Source organism: Haemaphysalis longicornis, unplaced genomic scaffold, assembly GCF_048455015.1.
Source record: "Haemaphysalis longicornis isolate Haplotype H1 unplaced genomic scaffold, Haemaphysalis longicornis Haplotype H1 scaffold_7, whole genome shotgun sequence".
Taxonomy (NCBI): Eukaryota; Metazoa; Arthropoda; class Arachnida; order Ixodida; family Ixodidae; genus Haemaphysalis; species Haemaphysalis longicornis.
In genome coordinates, this window is record NW_027526422.1 from 11,298,665 (window position 1) to 11,317,102 (window position 18,438).

Consider the following 18,438-nt stretch of genomic DNA (forward strand, 5'->3'; position numbering starts at 1 on the left):
GCTTGGAGTACAAGTATGGGTTAGCGTGACAGTTGACGGAAACAACAGAACAGCTTGTGACGTATAACTTTTAATTACTCTAATATACAGAATTTGGTGTATACCTCTTTTAATTACCAGTATTTCTAAATGTGGTAAAAAAGCGAACAACGCAGCAATTCCGTCCAGAACACAAGTCACAATGACAAGACGGACCAGAGCTACTACAGCCAGTTAAATCGCTAGAAACTATTTTTTTTTTCACCCATGCAAAATGTCAACCTATTGTGTTATATATGGACGATATCGAACGGCACCAGCTGTTTATAAACAACTCCGAAGTTTATTTATTATAGCGGAAAACAATCATTGGCAGCATGCATTAAAAAAAGTGTAGAGGGGAGGACTCGTTAGAACACTAGTTCGCATTTTCAAAGCCGGGTAATGTAAACTGAAAGCACACAGATACAAACAAAAATGTGTCAACTTATTTCACCTTTCGAACTGCAGTGATCCATGCTTACCGTCTATCCTTTTGGTGCGCTTTCGCGGGGAATATGCAGAATTTAACGAATGGATCCTCTTCTTTCGCCTTGTTACTGTCGTGGCAGCTGACCATGCAACAATATGGGGTTTTTTTTTCGCTTTCAGTTTCATCTTTTCGTTTCGGGCTAGTGAGGAGTGTTCCCGCCGCTCTTTGTACATACGTGCTGGCTTAAGTGGCTCGCGCAGCCGGCGGTCGCCTTTTGTTCGCATTCGGGAGTAGGAGGCTGGATGCCTCAGGCGGTGCGGGAGACAGCGCGAGCTGCGCGTGCACTTGCCAGACGCGGAGGAGCGGGGGCGCTCGGCCGTTCGACTGGCGCGTAGCAGACGACAATACAAGCACCGGCAAAAATGGACCCAGTAGCTACTCTACGTGTAAACCGAACTTGCTGGACACGTGCTAATGTGTATGCTTTCATAAGTCGAAAGAAAATTTTGCCCAGCCCTCTTCCTAGCGCGAGAAATGCAGCACGCGCGCAGCGAAAAAAGCACGTGCCGAATAGGCCGCCGGCCCGGCGTACTCCCCCTCCGGGGAGAGTGCAGCGCCACCCGGCGATCGTTCCGGAGCCTATTATACGGCGCCGTTTAACGAAAAAAGACGCAACTTGTTTTAATGCGCTCACGCCAAGCTCATTTGATGCTGCACCGTACACCTTCACTTGGGGTATAGGCGAAATTGGTTATCGTGCACTTCTCCGCACAAAACCTGGCGACAATTTCGGCATTTAGGTGCGTGCTAAATCGCTGTTGTGCGTCGTTATAACCTCTCCGCATGACATATAGGGTCGCGTTTGTCTAGCCCAGTCAGCACGCGAAGCTCACGCTATATATACGGCAGGGGGAAAAAAACCAGCACGCGTGCCCCTCGGCGATATCCACTCTCGTTCAGTGGCAGCGCTCGGTGACGAGAAAATAGCGTGCTTGCGGGGAACGACCAATTTTCGCGGGTCAGGACGCCCGTAAATAAGGCGGCGCAGATTAATGCCGAGTGTGCGTCCGCCTGTGTACTGCGAGGCGTTTGTTTGCGGGATCGGGTGGAGAAACCGCGGCGAGCCAGCTGAGGCCCGTCGACTTCTCTGCCTTCCTTTCTTACCGCCGCGTCGTGACACCACGATGTCTCCAAAGGTCGTCGCGCGATGCGTCAGAAAGGGAGCTGGCTTTCTTGCGTATGCAGATTAAGACGAACGAGTGCCTTTCTTTCGGTACAAGAGCCTAGGGAGAGACGGGGCTTTCTGCAAGTCAGAACAAAGGCAGCGCTCCAGCCTTCTGGGCCGCGAAGCGCGCGGGCGATTCTCTTCCCTTCCGCGTCTTCCTCCACCGCTTCGTCGCACACGCTGGCGGCTAGGAAAGTGATGGAGCGGTGGCGAGAGTTGACCCGAAAAGAACGCGTCTGTCAGCGCCAGAAGGAGTAGCGGAGACGTGCGACGGAGGGCGACTGTACGCACCTGGGGTATCTTGAAGAGTCGTAAGAGGTTGGCCACTTGGATGGAGGTGACGGAGGAGGCAGCGCCCAGCACGCCCGAGATGACCCGCTGCTTGATGCGCTCCGGGCTCGATCCGTCCGGGCAGCGGTAGGTGCCGTCGTCGATCTTGCCCATGGAGCCTGCGCGGACACCGCCCCACTCGGCCGGCTGCACCGAGTAACGGCCATGCACGCGGCGGCACAATGCAGACGCGGGTGCCGCGCAGGAAAGCGCGCCCAGGGGGAGAACGCAGGGGTGTGGGTGGTTGGCCGTGTGGTGCAGAGTTTGAACGCGACGCCGCATGCACGGAGAATCTACCACGTGTTCGAAATGATGATAAATTCTATTATTAGGAAGGGGAGGACCGAAGGTCGCTGGAGGGGGAAAAGGGGGAATAGGGAGGGAGGTAGACGCCCACTAAACCACGCTCGCCAGGCCACTGGCAACGCCGAACTGGGCTACGGTCACCAGGTGTTGAGGATGTTCGAGAATGTCCCTATGTAATGCTTCTATATCTGAATTTTGAAAAACATCATGGTTCAGTCTATGAATATCAAAAGAGGAGCAGCGCAGAACAAGATGGTCCATGTTTGCTTCACACACAGTGTGACAAAAGGTACATGTCCAGGGGGCAGCTGTGCCAATGCCCTTCTTCCGGTCAGAAAGTGTATGCCATTTATGAAGGATATGAGGTGTAGTGGCCCTGTTGGCAAGTGCCTTGTAGATAAATATTTCTTGCGATCGGCTGAGGGGTAAATCCTTAAAGATTTGCAAAAACGCCTTCGTTCATGCTGTAAGCGTGGATGTTAAAGTGAGAACCTGAGAACGCAAATATTATTCCTTCATAGAGATGACGAACGCCGGTGCTTCGTTATTAAAAATGACCGCACACTGACCTTTCTTTTGCCTCGAGATCCTGGGATTGGTGCGCTCATTTTGGCGTGTCGGCGTTTGATTTGTTGCTCACCACACTGTCTGCACGCCTCCCCTTACTCTCCGTCATCTCGCACATCCTTTTTGAATCCCTTCATCCACTCCCTGAAGCTTAGGCAAAAGTCTCGTCACCGGACCACACCGCAAGGTGAAGTTCTTCAACATTATTTCTTTTTTTCTGCCACGGCAACACTCTTGGCGCTGTACCTAAGCTCATAGTATCGAGAGCCCCGAAAAAAATTAATTACTGGCAGGGCTCCGGAAGCAGCCTCTCCGGTATAGTGTGCGCTCGCCGCCTTCAGAGCGTGAAAGAAAGTATTTTCAGCGCTAGAGAGAAAAAAGCTGCGGGGTGGAAAAATAAAACTAAACTTAACGGCAGATTCACGCAGTATTAGGTCACCTCTATTTTTCTGCCAGACACGGCGACACGGTGCCCGCCAAGATCGGTGTAATCGTTGCGCCTAGGAAAGATTAGAATCGAGGAAAAGAGATCAGCGGGAAAGTTTTGTGGTCTCCGGTTGCTTACAGCGCCGGGAAAGAAACGAACAGCTTTTCTAACTCGCACAAAATGGGTGTACGGCAGAACTCTGGGAAAATAAAAAATCGAGTTTTAAAGAGAAAAGGAAGGACATTGAGAGTTGGGGTAGGGGGAGGGGGTACTTAACTCGGTTCTCTTAGAGCCATAAATATAAAAGCGTGTGGTCAAAGGGTCGCGGAGGGTAGAGAGGGGGGCAGTAACGATTTTCCAACACGCGTGGAAGTAGCTAGAAAGTGCTTAGGCGAGCGTAGCCCCGCTATCGCAATAATCGCACGCGAACCTCACTTACGCGCTTCGGGAGGGCAGTAATCGCCTTAGCAAGTTCCCGTTAATGATATTAAGTGCAGGAACGACGATTACGACCAGAGGGGCCAGCGAGCTATCGATGTACGGCCCACTGAAAACAGGTCAGGGGACCGCTTGAGAACGAAAACTCCTCCGGACCCTATTCCTCGCGCTCGCAATTAGACAAATGCAGCCGGTTTTTGATTCTGCTAGGATCCGTTTCAGACATGCGCGTGACGTTGAGAATGCGGCGGTTATTTTGATAATCCGGCGTTGTCTTTTCCAAGCCCTGGTCGGCTTAATTGGGCTTGCAGCCCAGGAGGTTGTTTCGAAATCCCAGAAACAATGCGCATGCATTGCGAACGCAACATTGCGAAATCGCCTGTATTAGATCTATGCAGTCGGCACCGATGTGGACGTAGTTATTAGCGCCGCTCTTGCGACACTCGTAGCTAGGTTGGGACTACTGAGTGGCCCCTGAACATGTAAATGGCTTGAACGGCGTGAATACTGGGACGGAGACTATTTAGTTAAAGGGGTGCTCCCAGCCAGCATCTCGGGGAATTTAGTTGCTTTTGCTACGGCAATCTTTTTGTGCTACCCCAAGTTACGACGCCGTCTGTCGATGGTGAATACCTGAAAAAAGCGGTGAACAACTGCATAGACGTCAACTCCCTTCGCTTTGGCTGCGCGCTCACTCTCTGAAGCCACCGCCGACTGCCTAGTCTATATACACCTTCTCATGCCGGCCGTTTCGTAATATGCCGCAACTCATAACTCGGGTTGCTGGCATTGCGCAGCACTCTATAAACCTTGGCAACGTATGCGTATATCGTTGGTCTTCAGCGGTTCCGAGAACAGCGTCGCTGTTGTAACGACGCTGGAAGGCTTAGCGGACGTCCCTGTGCACGATGCCACGAGATCGTCTGTGTGCGTTCAGGGCGTGTGACGCCCCGAATTAGCGACTGTTGCGACAAAGCGAGTTGGCGTGTTGGTTTTATTAGGCTCTGCTTATCGATCCGGTCGGTAAGTAGGTTTTGTTTTCTGTGAGATGGCTCAGCGAGAAGTGTTAGATTGTTTCGGTGGAACAGCCGTCGCCTTTTGGCTTCCAGAGGCTCAGACGATATTTGGCATGATGAAAATACTTAGGCCATCTTGTGCCGTTTTTGTTGACCTATTCGCGGTGTACGGCCGTCGCGGTGCCTCAGTGGCTAAGGCGTTGGGCTGCTTAGACCAGGGACGCGAGTTTAATTCCCAACCGCGGCGGCCGTTTTCTGACGCAGGCGAAAAGCGAAAAACGCCCGTGTGTTCGAGATGTAGACGCACGTGTTAAAGATTCCCAGGTGGTCAAAATTATTCCGGAGGCCTCCACTACGGCGCGTCTCATCGTCTGTGTAGCGCCGGCGCGCTAAACCTCATAACCAATCTATTTGCGACGTATACCGTTCGCTTAATGATACAGGGATTGCACGCGTTCTGAATTCATACTAAACTTCATCGCCGAATCGAATACCCAATGAAACCGAATGTAAGTACAGTCAGTTTTCGTCCGGTGCAAGATAATGATGGTGAAAATATCACGATATATTTTTCAGAACGACTGTATATTCATCTTTAGAAGGCATGCAATACATTCTGCGCTGAAATTATAATTACAGTGCTCGAAAGTATACTTTTTAGAGGATATCGTAAATTTATTTCATTGCTTGATTGATTGATTGATTGTGGGGTTTAACGCGCCCACGCAACGCAGGCGATGAGGCGCGCCGTAGTGGAGGGCTCCGGATTAATTTTGACCACCTGGGGATCTTTATTGTGCGCCGAAATCTCGTACGCACGGGCGTTTTTGCTTTTCGCCTCCATCAGAAAAGCGGCCGCCGCGGCCGGGAATCGAACCCGCGACCGTAAATTTAATTCAACTCGCAGCTATTTGAAGCGTTTCACGTTTTTGGGAGCTGTTGCTGCTTTTCATATGTTCGCGAAAAGCGAAAACGCCCGTTTCTCGAGATTTCGGCGCACGTTAAAGGGGCCATCAAGATACAACTTATGTTTGGCTCACTAAAAAAACTGCTTTGTCATGTTAACAATGATACCAATTCCATCGCAAGCTTAAAACAAATAATAGAGATACTACAGAAAAGGTATCAAATGGTGGCGCCTCCCTCGACACTTTCCGGCGAGTTCTCTGTGACGTCAGAGAATCCTGCTTGTGCGATTGGCTGCCGCCGTCCTAAGCCACCACAGAGATGAGGGACTGGACGATTGTAGTGGGTCCTCTAGTTCTGTTTGATCGTGCCGTTTGAATGCCAACGTCACGTTCGCACACTGATTGCTACGTTTTCAGTGCTGGCCCATAATACGTCGCTCCTGCCCATATTACGTAACTGTGGCGCGAAATTTAAAGTGTTGTACAGTTAAACGTGGATATAACGAAGTTTACCAAAATTTTCATTTTTTTTTTTCGTTGCATGCAGGTTTCCGTTACATGCAGGTTCGAGTTAAGGCTCGCGTGAATGAAGCATGAATGAAACCAAAATGCTAGACATAAGTGCAGGTGAGCCCACCCTTCAAGGATTTATTTCACAGTGCAAACTGCGTCATTTGCGCCAGCTGCTCTCCCACGAGCTTCGTCACTACTCGGCACTCCGAGGTAGCAAAAGGCACTTACCCCCCCCCCCCCCCCCCCCCCCCGTGTTCACCAACGTAAGCTAAGTATTTATTTCGCCTCTTGACACTTTTCGCTGCCTTAACGCCTTTCAAGGGCCAAACTTGTGATGAAAGGGCGCCTTTTCGTGAGTTTGATGCTGTTTACCACACGCTAAATTGTGCTTGCTGGGATACCGGTCTTCGCACCGGCGGAGACGGCAATTAAAATGTGAGCTTGTCTGGAACTTTTCACTTTCTGGCAACAGAACTTATCACCGACAAACCGACATCACAGATAGCAGTGGAGACGCGCGTCAATGGACCGACAGGCAGGCTTAGCACCTAACCAATAATGAGGTTTGCGGTGGTGGTGAAAGTACTTAGATGGGTGAATTTCTCGAGCTTATTTTTCAGAAAAAGTGCGAAAAACAGTGACTCATCAGCGTAGCGAATGCGTTACATCATGGTTAACCGCCGCAACGCCTTCGTTGCATAAAGGTCCCGAACACGTGGGCTTCAATGGGACTGGCAATGGGGAATCGAAAAAAACTTCGTTAAATCCAGGAATTCGTTCCATAGAGGTTCGTTACGTCCAGGTCTAACTGTAGCATTTCTTGGGTTTTTATTTTGAAGTTAAAACCGTATTTCTTGTTAGGATGGAGATGAGTGAGTTACCAAAGACTGGTTCTTTCAAATTGATCAAAGTTGTGTTTTGTCTTCCTGGTCTTTTTGAACGCAACGGGCCTCTTCTTCAGCGAGCAAAAGTGCGAAACTGGCTTTTAAGTGAGGAACAGAAACAATGTTCTTGTCATAAAGCGGGGATCAATGGAGAGAAATAAAGAAGCGTGCGTGTTTGTGCTTGTTTTATTGCAAGCGTACGCACGACCTCTCTTTACGTGTAATTTTCATAAAAATATACAAATTTCTTGAAAACTCGTCGCCCCATGCAGAGCAACCCTTCAGTTGCTCGAACGTCACCTAATTAACGTCTAAATTTGCTTGCGTAATGACTTCAAATAAAAAGCGTGAAAGTAAAGCTAACGACCTTTCCAATCCTTGTAAGAATTAAGTTAAACATGAGTATAATGAAGTTGACGAAAATTCCCAATTTTTCATCACATGGCGTTTCCAGTTCAAGCTCGCGTGAGCGAAGCAAAAACGAAACCAAAATGGTAGGCATCAGTGCAGGTGAACTCACCTTTCGAAGATTTATTTCACGCTGGAAACAACGTGATTTTCGCCCGATGCTTTTGGACGAGCTTCGTCACTACGAGCTTAGTCACTACGCCAAATCGTGTGTTTTGGTAGCGTCTACAATGAAGTCTACAAAGGCGTTACATTCTTAGTTAGATGGGCAGATGAGATCAAGAAGTTTGCGGGGATAAATTGGACACAGTTGGCACAGGACAGAGGTAATTGGAGAATAATGGGAGAGGCCTTTGCCCTGCAGTGGGCGTAGATAGGCTGGTGATGATGATGATGATGATGATGATGACAATGAAGTCATAACGACGCGTATACAAACAAAATTCCACTGCCCCAGGCTCTGCAGCCATGCTTGCCGTTAAACCTCCCAGGTGGCGCTAGCATACTCAGCACTCCGACGTTGCTTTGTTTTTGACCGTATTTACACCTGGCTTGTTTTTGTTACGGTAGAAAGTAATCGCTTCGTGAAACATGAGGTATGCTTGACAAACAGAACACGTAAGAGAACGTCGCTTACACCAATCGGCTGGCGTCGTATAAGACAACTCCGAAGCGTCGAACGGCTGTGCAGCCAAAAACAAGCATAGTGAGCCCAGTACCAACAGCAGTGCGCATCGGTACTTCTATGTTTACGTGTATTTTCGTAACTTTTGTTGGTTTCCGCACCATTCTTAGTGCTGTAAAATAGACATGCATTGCATTTAGGCGGAAATAGCTCGTTCGGCAAGCTTATAAGCCCTGCCTAATTTGCGTTTGCTTTAGCCGGCCTCCACCAATCGCAGAGCAGGCTGGTATGAAATCATAGGTTCTGTTTTGGGAAATGAGCTAGTGGGTCGCATGGACATTCAATTTTTTCCTAATTATATAGCTTATTTGAACGAAGTTTACGTTTAAAGTAGAGTCAGTAAGATTCTAACGAGCCAATCTTTTGAATGAACCAAACTTGTGTTTTGTCTTCATGTCTCCTTCAAGTATCACTGTTGTCTTTTGACCCTTTTTGGTGAGTTAACGGGTTTCAAGGAGCAACGTATGTTGAAAGGGCGCCTTTTTGTGGACTTGATGAACTTTATGCCCCTTTCCGCACTCAATATCAGTGAGAGCGTGTTTGCTGGGATTCTGTACCGGGTGGCGTCGTTATTTTTCACGCCAATAGAGACGGCATTTAAAATAGCGAGCTTGTCTTCAAAAGACAAAACTTATTGTTTTCTGGCAGCAGAACTCATCACCGACGAACCACCACCATAGATAGCAGTGTACACGTGCGACTACACGCCGACAAGCAGGCCTAGCACCTAACCGAAACCGCGCTCACACGTGGAAACGCACGGTAGTTTGCGGTGCGGGCGAAATTAGCTAAACTATTGCTTTTCTCCAGCCGATTTCTCAGAAAAAGGGCAAATACCAATGACTCATCAGCGAAGCGAATTCGTTACATCACGGTTAACCGTTCCCATGCCTTCGTTACATAGAGATCGCAAACACATGGGCTTTAATGGGGCTGGCAATAGGGGATTGAAAAGCTTCGTTAAATCCAGAAATTCGTTGCATAGAGGTTCGTTAATCCATGTTTAACCGTACAATCTGCGCAATAATGACAGCATTAGAAGGGTGGTTCGGGAAAAAATGAACGTCGACTCGTCATTGTCTGTTGCAATTGTGGTGAAATATAATTTTGGGGCTGATATGCGTCCTACTTAGTGGCTGAAATACTGCTAAAGTAGGGAAAGAACAAATGTTAGAAAGGTTTTGCTGTGTGGGTAATCTATAAGGAATGTTCTAACCTCTTTTTCGTCCGCCTCTTCCCTGACATGAGGAGAGTTATCTCGTTTTCTTTTTTGTTTTCTTGTAGTCGCGTACGTACAGCTTGCGTCATATGTATACAGAGTACCGCTGCTGACTTTCGAGCCCGTCATTGACAGAAATCTCTCAAAACTGTCATTACCCCGAATTTTCACCGAGCATAAAACTACTTAAACGCTGCTGGTCCGTACACTGAAGCCCAAGCCGCGAACCTCCGATAATAAAGGCATGCAGCAGTAATGCTCCCACCAATAAAGTTTAACAGCAAGTTGCGAAAGCATCTTGTAGCTTGTATTAAGGTAGCTTTGTAAAACGAGTTTGACAACAATTCAGAAAACAGGCATTGCTGGAAAGTTAGAATAGTACTCAAGGAGTCTATTTCGCCAATAGCCTACAGAATGCGAACTTTCCATCTATAGTAAAACAGCGCAAACACACACGAACTGAGGAAAGAAGGAAGGAGACATAAAGCAGAACATGAAAGGCAGGGAGGTTAACCAGGTATGGGTCCGGTTGGCTACCCTATGCGTGGAAAGTGGGAAGGGGGGGGGGGGGCTTTAAGAAAAAGAAACAGTATGTAGAATACGGAGGAGTGGAGTCCGAGTAGCGAGAAAAGATATAGCAAAGGTAACTACAAAAACAAAACCATGGTCGATAATACAGCCCAGAACATAACAGGTAAAGTAGCCAAATGACGAATGAAAGATGGTACACGGTGTCCCTACAATCGTTCAGACAAGCCTGTTGTTTAAAAAATGAAGTACAGTTAAACCTGGATCTAACGAAGTTTTTTTTTTTATTTTATTGATTGTAGGGTTTAACGCGCCGACGCAACGCAGGTGATGAGGCGCGCCGTAGTGGAGGGCTCCGGATTAATTTTGACCACCTGGGGATCTTTATCGTGCGCCGAAATCTCGTACACACGGGCGTTTTTGCTTTTCGCCTCCATCACCCCCCCCCCCCCCCCATTGCTAGCCCCATTGAAGCCCATGTGTTTGGGACGAAGGCCTTGCGACGATTAACCTTGATTCAACAAACCCGCTAAGCTAAATAGTAATTGTTTTCTGCACTTTTTTTAAAAAATCGTCTGAAGATACTCTGATTAATCATTGTTTTTGCACTTTTTTTCTGAAACAACGGCTGGAGAAATGCACTAATTTAAATACATTCGCCCGCACCGCAAACGACAGGACCGCCGTTAGGCGTGTAGTCGGGCGTCTCCACTGCTATCTATGGTGTCCCTTCGTCGATGATGAATTGTGCGGCCAGAAAACAAGATGTTTGGCTTTCAAGGCCAGCTCGCAATTTTAAATGTCGTCTCCGCCGGCGAGAAAGAAGAACGTCTCCACCCGGTGCAGTATCCCCGCTAGCACCATCTCACCATTTTTGAGTGCAGAAGAGAACCTAAAGTTCACCAAATTCATTGAAAGGCGCCCTTTAAGCGCAAGTTCGGTCCTTGAAACGCATTAGGGCACCAAAAAGTCTCAAAAGGCAAAAGTGACACCTAAGTGCTTCTTCGGAGGGCCTTGTAGTGACAGCTATTGGAATGCAGCCAGAGCAAATCACGCAGTTTCTGCTGTGAAATAAATCCCTGAAAGGTGAGTTCGCCACCACTGATGTGAATTTCACTTTCGTTTTGTCGCCATTTCATTTTGTCATTCTGGTTTCATTTCTGCTTCATTCACGCGAGCTTTAACTCGAAACCTGCATGTAACCAAAACCTGGATGTAACGAAAAATTGAGAATTTTTGTCAACTTCGTTATATCCAGGTTTAACTGTAATGCTTTTTCGGCCTCTTGGGACTGCGATGGGCAACTCTTGTGGCATAAAACAGTATGCGCAGTTAACTACTGGTTGTCGAGCTTCCGGAGTGCAATTGACAGGTTCTTCCTGTGCGTTGCAAACCGGGCCCAGTGACAAAAGAGTTGACACACGTCACAAGCAGGGCTGTCAGCCATGGTGATTGTAAAAAAGAAAGATTTGGTGAAAGCGACTCCTATCCACAGTAGGGTGACATCCGAGCGTGGCATGTTAATGTATAAGTGGCGCTGAAGGCCGGGATCGAGCGAGTACAAATGAGAGTTCGAAAACTCCCGCGTATTCCAAAGAGAAAGCGTGATTTTGCGGGCGATGGAGCGCAGTAATCTTGCAGCGTCAGGGCGCGATAACGCGATTCAGGCCAAAAGAAACACAAGCGCTGCGCGTCTTTCCTTTTCTCCGTACGTGGTTGTTTGCGCTGTTTTACGAGGCCAATTCAGACCAACTTTCCCTATTCGCTGCGTTAGCCATGTTGAGAACTTTGGTAGTTTTTTTTGCCAGATCGATCGATTCTGAACACAATAGCTGAAGAGGCGCGTTTTTCAAAACCCCAGTACGGTTGAGTCCAAATGCAGATTTTTTTACGACGACATTTTGTGACGTCAAAGAGCATACAATCCATGTTGATGGTTTCTTGGCTATTTCAAGCTGCAGTCGATTAGCTCTAGTCGGCAGTAATTGTGCATAATGCAGCCGGAACTAGTAATGAACGCACATTTGTGCCGTTTGCGCATAGGCGAAGGGAAATCGTGCTGTTTTTGACATTCGCTGTTGTTCAAACGATAGGCGTGATGACGGTACCAAGCTGAGACTTAAAATAACGTAGTTTATTGTTTTAAAAATGTAAATTCTGGCTTCTTGTGACTCATTCGGATTCTAAGCCTGCGTTTTCGGATATCGTAAAAACTGTTTCTAATTGAGACTGCCACAATGCGCATAGGAAATTTTATTGGAGTCACTGGTTGATGCATATATCCAAACTGAGTGAGTGAATAAAGTATTGATTGTTTTATTCAGGGGGTGAAATTGCGGACAGAATAAAGCTACTCGTAGGTCAGCCATTTTATCAAACCTTGGTTGGTTCTTTATGAGTGCCCGCTACTCTGGGGTCATGCTTTTTCAGCGGAGCTGTTATAGGCAGCTTCACCTTTTTCTGCGTCCGTATTACGCTAAAAACCGCTCCTCTTCTCAATTCGGCACACCCGCCCCCTTCGGACCCCAATTCGCCTCCGGTGCTCCATAATTTCATATAAGATGACGTATATTAGCCCTGAGTACGTCTTCTCAGCTATGCACTCCAGTTTAAAAGTGAATCCGACTTTTAAAAAATTATGGAAAGCTTGGTTTTTGTAAGCTGGCTTTTCTACATTGCACGTTGCGCAGTGAAGCTTACGCAGAAACTTGCCGAACGCTTCCCCGGCCCAATGATGCTGTTTTAGATGGGGTTTATGAGCAATCGAAAATCTCCACACAGCTCCACTGGTCATGCACGTTCACAGGGTGAAGCGGTGCTAATTTCGTTTTTCTGCTAATATCAGCCGGACCGCATTCATGTCATCGTCAACCACCACTCATAATTTAATAAATGAAGCAACACTCGCAGCTATAAAAGAAGCCCTTAAGGCATGCATGCCAGGCCATTTATACGATATCTGCCCAGAGCAGAATCTAAGGTAACAAGGTAGCTGTGTAATGCATTGTGCTGGTGAGCTCTAAATTTCGTGCTCGGTTCTTGGATTCGACGCTTGTATTGCTTGAGTAGGCGAAACACAGAATTGACCCTTTGCACGAGATGTTTTTTTCAACGTAGAAAGACAAAAGGACGCAAAGTAAGCTTTGCAGGGTTTGGTGTATACAATAAAAGTGATCAGTCTTTGGCATTGTGACTACGCATATGAAAATAGCTATAATCAAAACAATGCCATCTTCGCATTCGTCTTTGTCTATTCGAAGGGATTGACAAATACGCTAAACGCTAGGTGGTCATTTCTCTTATTTTTTATTTATGTCTTCAATCCTCTTATTTATAAAATCCTTGCACAGATAATGAGGTTGGAAATAAGCTTTCTAAGGCATTTTGCCGATTAGCTAAAAATTCCGTTTCACGGTTGTATTCTTTGCGTAGGAGACGCGCAAAATTGCCCATTTGCACGAGACGTTTGTGCAAAGTAGACGGACGATATAGGCGTATGGTAAGATTTGCAACGTCACTGTTTACAATAAAAGTTGCCAGTGTTTCGCAATGCCTGTACAAAAAAGGACCAGTGTCTTTCTACTCTGTGAAACTGGACGACCATCGAAGCTGTTTGTGAGTTCTTGTTTGACCGCAAACCGCGCCGTCGGGCCGGGAAAGCGTTCAGCGGGATTATCGGTAGGCTTCACTGTGGAACCCAAAATGGGGGAAAGCCAGCTTACATGACCAACCTTACATCGCTCTCTTTAAAGGGAGCTTCACTTTTAAATACAAATGCCCTGCCCACAAGACAAACTTTCAGGGGCAATATACGCCACCTTATATCCAAGTACGAATCGCCTGAGGCGAACAGGTGGTCGAACGGAGAGGGCGTGCCGAGCAGAGGAGGAGAGCGGCTTTTCTCGGTATACGGACGGATAAAAACGGGGGCTAGCCTATAACAGCTCCGCTGTAAGAACAAACTTGTGCTAATTAAAACAATATAATTTTCATTCTCGTCTTCGTCGACGCGAGGAATTGGCGGATAAGTTAAGAATCGCAAGTTCATTCCTCCTTTATCTAAGGTCTCCGAGGTAATTTTTCTTACTACGTGCTGCGGTTGCTCAATGGCTAAAGCGTTGCGCTGCTGAGCACGAGGACGCGGGTTCGATTCTAGGCCGCGGCGGCCGCTTTCATGATAGAGGTGAAAAGCAAAAACGACCGTGTGCACGAGATTTCGGTGCACTTTAAAGATCCCCAGAAGGTCAAAATTACTCCGGAGCCCTCCACTACGGCGCGCCTCATCGCCTGCGTTGCGTCGCGCGCTGAACCCCACAATCAATCAATCATACTTTCTCTGCGCTGTATTTATGCACCAATCCCATCCCTCATATACCGCAACTAATGTAGCAGGGAAGAAATGTTCTGTGCAATTTCATCGTTTTTGTGTTTTACGCAAAAGGGTGAATTATTCGGGAGAAAAGGCGGTGCTTTGAACACGCATTCTGCAAGGCTGTGCAGGTGAGAGTCTCTAACGGCAAAAGTAATTTCGTTCCCTTCTCTGAACACCATTGACAAATACGCAAGGAGTGGACGTTCTTCAGCTAACCCACTAATTGTCCAGAAACTTAAGTTCGCAAATGTAGATTAGGATGAATGACCAATTGTTTTATAGCCCAGATTTACGGACGCTATGAAGTGACATCAGTGCTTGCGATAGGCCCATTCCAAGCTAATCAGGACTGAGATGCGATGGTATGGGGCCCGGCTTTGGCACAGCCTTTACCATGGCTTGCCTACCATTTCGTGGCATTTATTCGCTACCGCCAGAGGAAGTAATAACATTGTGATGCTTCTGAAAGAAAAGGGGCAATAATCTTTACGAGCAAAGAATTATGGATTATAATTTGTAATCTCTGTGTTTTTCTAAATTCCACGTCACAATTAGCGCGCGATTCTAGGATTTCCATAAGTCTGAAAATCTGATCCATCCTATATTGGTAAAAGCTTACTCCGGCTCAGCTCCTCAGGTCCGTTTAAGTGTGATCATTTCACGTGTCCTTAGCTTGTTTCGTTTTCACTGGTAAACTGCGTGCTTGGGGTGTTGACAGTGGATGTAGACCCACAGCATAGCTTTGACGTTGTGAAACAATAGAATGAATCGTAAACTGCAGTCCTTTCTTCGATTACTACAACGTCGTCCGCGTAAGCGGCGCATTCCACTGTCCCTTCCAGGGTAAAAATAATGCCCGTTTCGTGTAGAAGCACAAACACAGCCCCGCATGCCTGAAGAGCCGAAAAAGGAGCCTCGGTGGGTGGAGAGGGATCTTCGCAGCCTCCGCAACCCAGTTGCGAGCGCTAGGTGCGTTCTCCGTGGCGCATGACGGGCGACGCGTCTCGCGCACGAGCGTTAGCGGCCAGCGCAAACTGTTGCCGCAGCTCGCGGGTGGGCACCTGTTGCAAGCCAAGCGGACCGCAGGGCGGCGCGCATGCCCAGCCCCGTCCCCGAGCCGCGCGCGGGGAGGGCCTGTTCGCGTGGCATGTGTCCGGTGATCCGTTACATGCTGTCCTGAGCGAAACGGCGAGATTGCAGCGCGAAACGGTGCGGCGTAATGGGAGGCCATGGCCAGCAGCACCGGCAATGCGGGAGAATGCGCAGGCGGGAGGAGGGGGATGCGGCATGCTGTCCTGGGCGGCGCGCGAACGGGGAGAGCCGGATCGATGGCGAAGGCGGCCGGCGCTCGCCCGGACGAGGTGCGCCTTCGTGCGGCCTCGGCTCAGATGCCACGAAGGCAAACCTAGCCCAAGCGAGAGCGCGGTCTCTCTCCTCGGCGGCAGGCGACGACGTGGGGCCGGCGGCGTGCGCTGCTCACCCTTGATGAAGTCGACGGCCTGCTCGAGGCCGTAGGTGTCCTTGTCGCAGTCGTCCAGCACGTAGGCGCCCAGCGAGAACGGCAGCAGGTCCGGCTGCCGGTTCACCCAGTCGAGCGTGAAGAGCATGCACTCGAGCGCCTGGATGCCCCCCTGTGGCATGATGGGCCCGCACGTGAGATTGTCCTCGCGCTCGTGCACCATCATCAGGCCGCCCAGCACCACGTCGCCCTCCACGGCCGCGGCGCGCTTCACGGGCCAGTCCGGCACGCCCGGCACCCCGCTTGCCGCGCTCGCCGGCGGCCCGCCAACCACCAGCACCAGCACCGGCGCCAGCAGCACGACCCGCGCCATGCGCCGCTGCCCGCACTGGCGCAGCGCGGCTCGGCGGCCGCACTCTGCCGACGCCGCGCTAACGCCGCCGCCGCCGCCACCGCGCGGCCGTGCGACGATCCACGCCCCCGTGCTGGAGCCGATGTCGCCGCCGCAGGCACCACCGCCGTTTAACGCGCCACATCAACGCCGCTATGATGCGTCACTGTAGCGCCGACGCTCGCCGTAGTGGATATACTACTTCGCGCGCTGGTACCGTGTTGTACTATCGCGCTCGATGTCAACTGGAACGTTCCTCCCCATTCACAACAGAATGGTCTGGATCACTGCAAACCTTAAAAAAGCATACCAAACCTCACGTTCTAGCGAAACATTATATACGACAAAGTATTTGTTCAGCTTCAAGTACACGACCCGAGCTGTCAGAAGTTCCACGAGAGTATGTGCCTCTGGTTGCTGAGTTCACTGTGCCCTTCTCCATTCACACTTCCTCCACCCCCCCCTTTCCCCCATACACCTTTTACTCCGAGAACATAATTTACTGCTGGTGCCAAGCATGTATTTGCCTGTCTGAGTGTGAAGGCATCCCCTAGTCATCCTTCCCTCCACATCATCATCATCATCGTCGTCATGGCCTTCTCCACACGTTAGCGTAAGAGGTGTAGGGTCATTAGGCTGCTCCTGTTAACAGATGGTGGCAAATAAACATCATCGTCATCGTCGTCATCCACATCAGCAGCTTATTTAAGCCCACTGCAGCACGGTGGCATGTCATTCTGTTTTAGAGGTGGAACACCTTAGGGGCTCGGATTGTCGGCGTCTCCTGACGCCACGGTAAATGAAGCTGTCAAATGATGGTGAAAAAACAAGTGTATAAAAGTTAAACCGATTCAAAATATACTAACATGATTTAAACTATTTAGAATACAGGCATAATCATGGTTTAATTGCATTGATAACAGAAATTTGTTAAATTCCGTCTCGAAATTGGTTTCAAACGCTGGGTTTTCTCCTGTAAAGTATACTTCTTAGCATGCTGTGGCGTGTGACACGAAGCCAGCTTACGGCCAGTCTGTCTCTGTTCTAATAGCTTATATCCGGTTCAACGCAAGAGAGGGCGCCACCGCCTCAGGAATCGCGCGATTGCTCCTCCCACTAGCGCTTCTGCGGCGTCCAATCAGCGCGCGCTGTGTGGCAAGAGAGATACAATCTTTGAATACACTTATACGCGGCATGCTTCGCCCCTCTCCAGGTCTCGCGTTAGTGGAGATGGCTCGGGATTTTCTTAGTGAAATACACTGATTTGCGTGGAGATTGGGCCTTTCTTCCCTCTCCCGCGCCGGCGGCGTGCTGTCTGTCACTCACTCAGCTGACTGCACGCCCAGCATAGTTCAGCCTTTGTATGCCTAAGGTCGTTTCAAGGTCGTTGTTCGATTTCATGAACGGAGCCCGAAAGTTGCAGAAGCAGCGTGAGAACGTTCAACGTTAATGCAAGACACAACAAAGCATAGCAACCTTGACACAAACGAGGCTGTTCACCGTGCGACAGCCGACGCCACGCTCAACTGAAGCCCACAACTGCAGGCGTTCACTGCAGCGAGTGCGTGCAGTTTTCCTCCCCCCAAAAGATCAACTCCTTCATGAGCTACACTCGGTGCGCGCTCTATTCCTACGGGCTGTGACGCATTCCATATCGCGATCCAAGAAACAAAACACAACACGTGGCCACCGATGTAATGTCTAGAAAGAAGACGCGCTCTCATCCGCATTCTCACCTCCTCACCACCGACGAAGCATCTACAGAAGTATTGGCTTGGGCCTGTCGGTAGGACATTGCAAAATATTTATAACAGTAAAACGAACAAGGACGACCAAGTGTGGGACGAGCGAGTGTTACCCCTCACTCGTGCTTGTTTGTGTTAGCGATATAAATCTTTCGCAATCTGCAAAACGGGCGCATTCTCGCCAGTCTCAGCTCTCTTTTAACTCCTGTGTAGGCGGCGTCGCAGGCAGCATGGATAATGATTCTGCAACAAGTAGCTGCAGTCAGGTCGATGTCGGGATTCTATGATTAGCGTCGACATCGGCGTAACATTCGTCGAAGATCCTGTCCGAAAGAAACGCTTTCGCGAAAATGCCTAGGGATCCTCTGAAACGTTTACCACAGATTAAAATGTATGCCTCGCTCGCAGCGAAAAGATACGTCCTCTAGTGCGCACGCCCGTAGGTATTTGCACAGAACCTTCATCTCAATCATTGTCACCATCGTGGCCCCCCCGACTAGTGCCAGGAGCATCATTATGACCACGATCGTTTTGGTCGTCATGAGAGGCAGCGGAGAGTGGGTAGA

At 49.0% G+C, this 18,438-nt stretch overlaps 1 protein-coding gene across 3 annotated transcripts in view; it reads right to left on the minus strand.

Moving 5' to 3' along the window:
* The window catches only part of Mtt (mangetout), a 109,075-nt gene extending 92,832 nt beyond the window's left edge, over positions 1–16,243 (minus strand). For all 3 annotated transcript variants that reach the window (XM_077675979.1, XM_077675981.1, XM_077675980.1), the window contains exons 1-2: positions 15,758–16,243; positions 1,968–2,125 (exon numbers count right to left, since the gene is read on the minus strand). In XM_077675979.1, coding sequence (XP_077532105.1) covers positions 1,968–2,125; positions 15,758–16,109 — 510 coding nt within the window. In that variant the 5' untranslated portion in view covers positions 16,110–16,243. The remainder of the gene's footprint in view (positions 1–1,967; positions 2,126–15,757) is intronic.
* Positions 16,244–18,438: the final 2,195 nt, after the last annotated feature.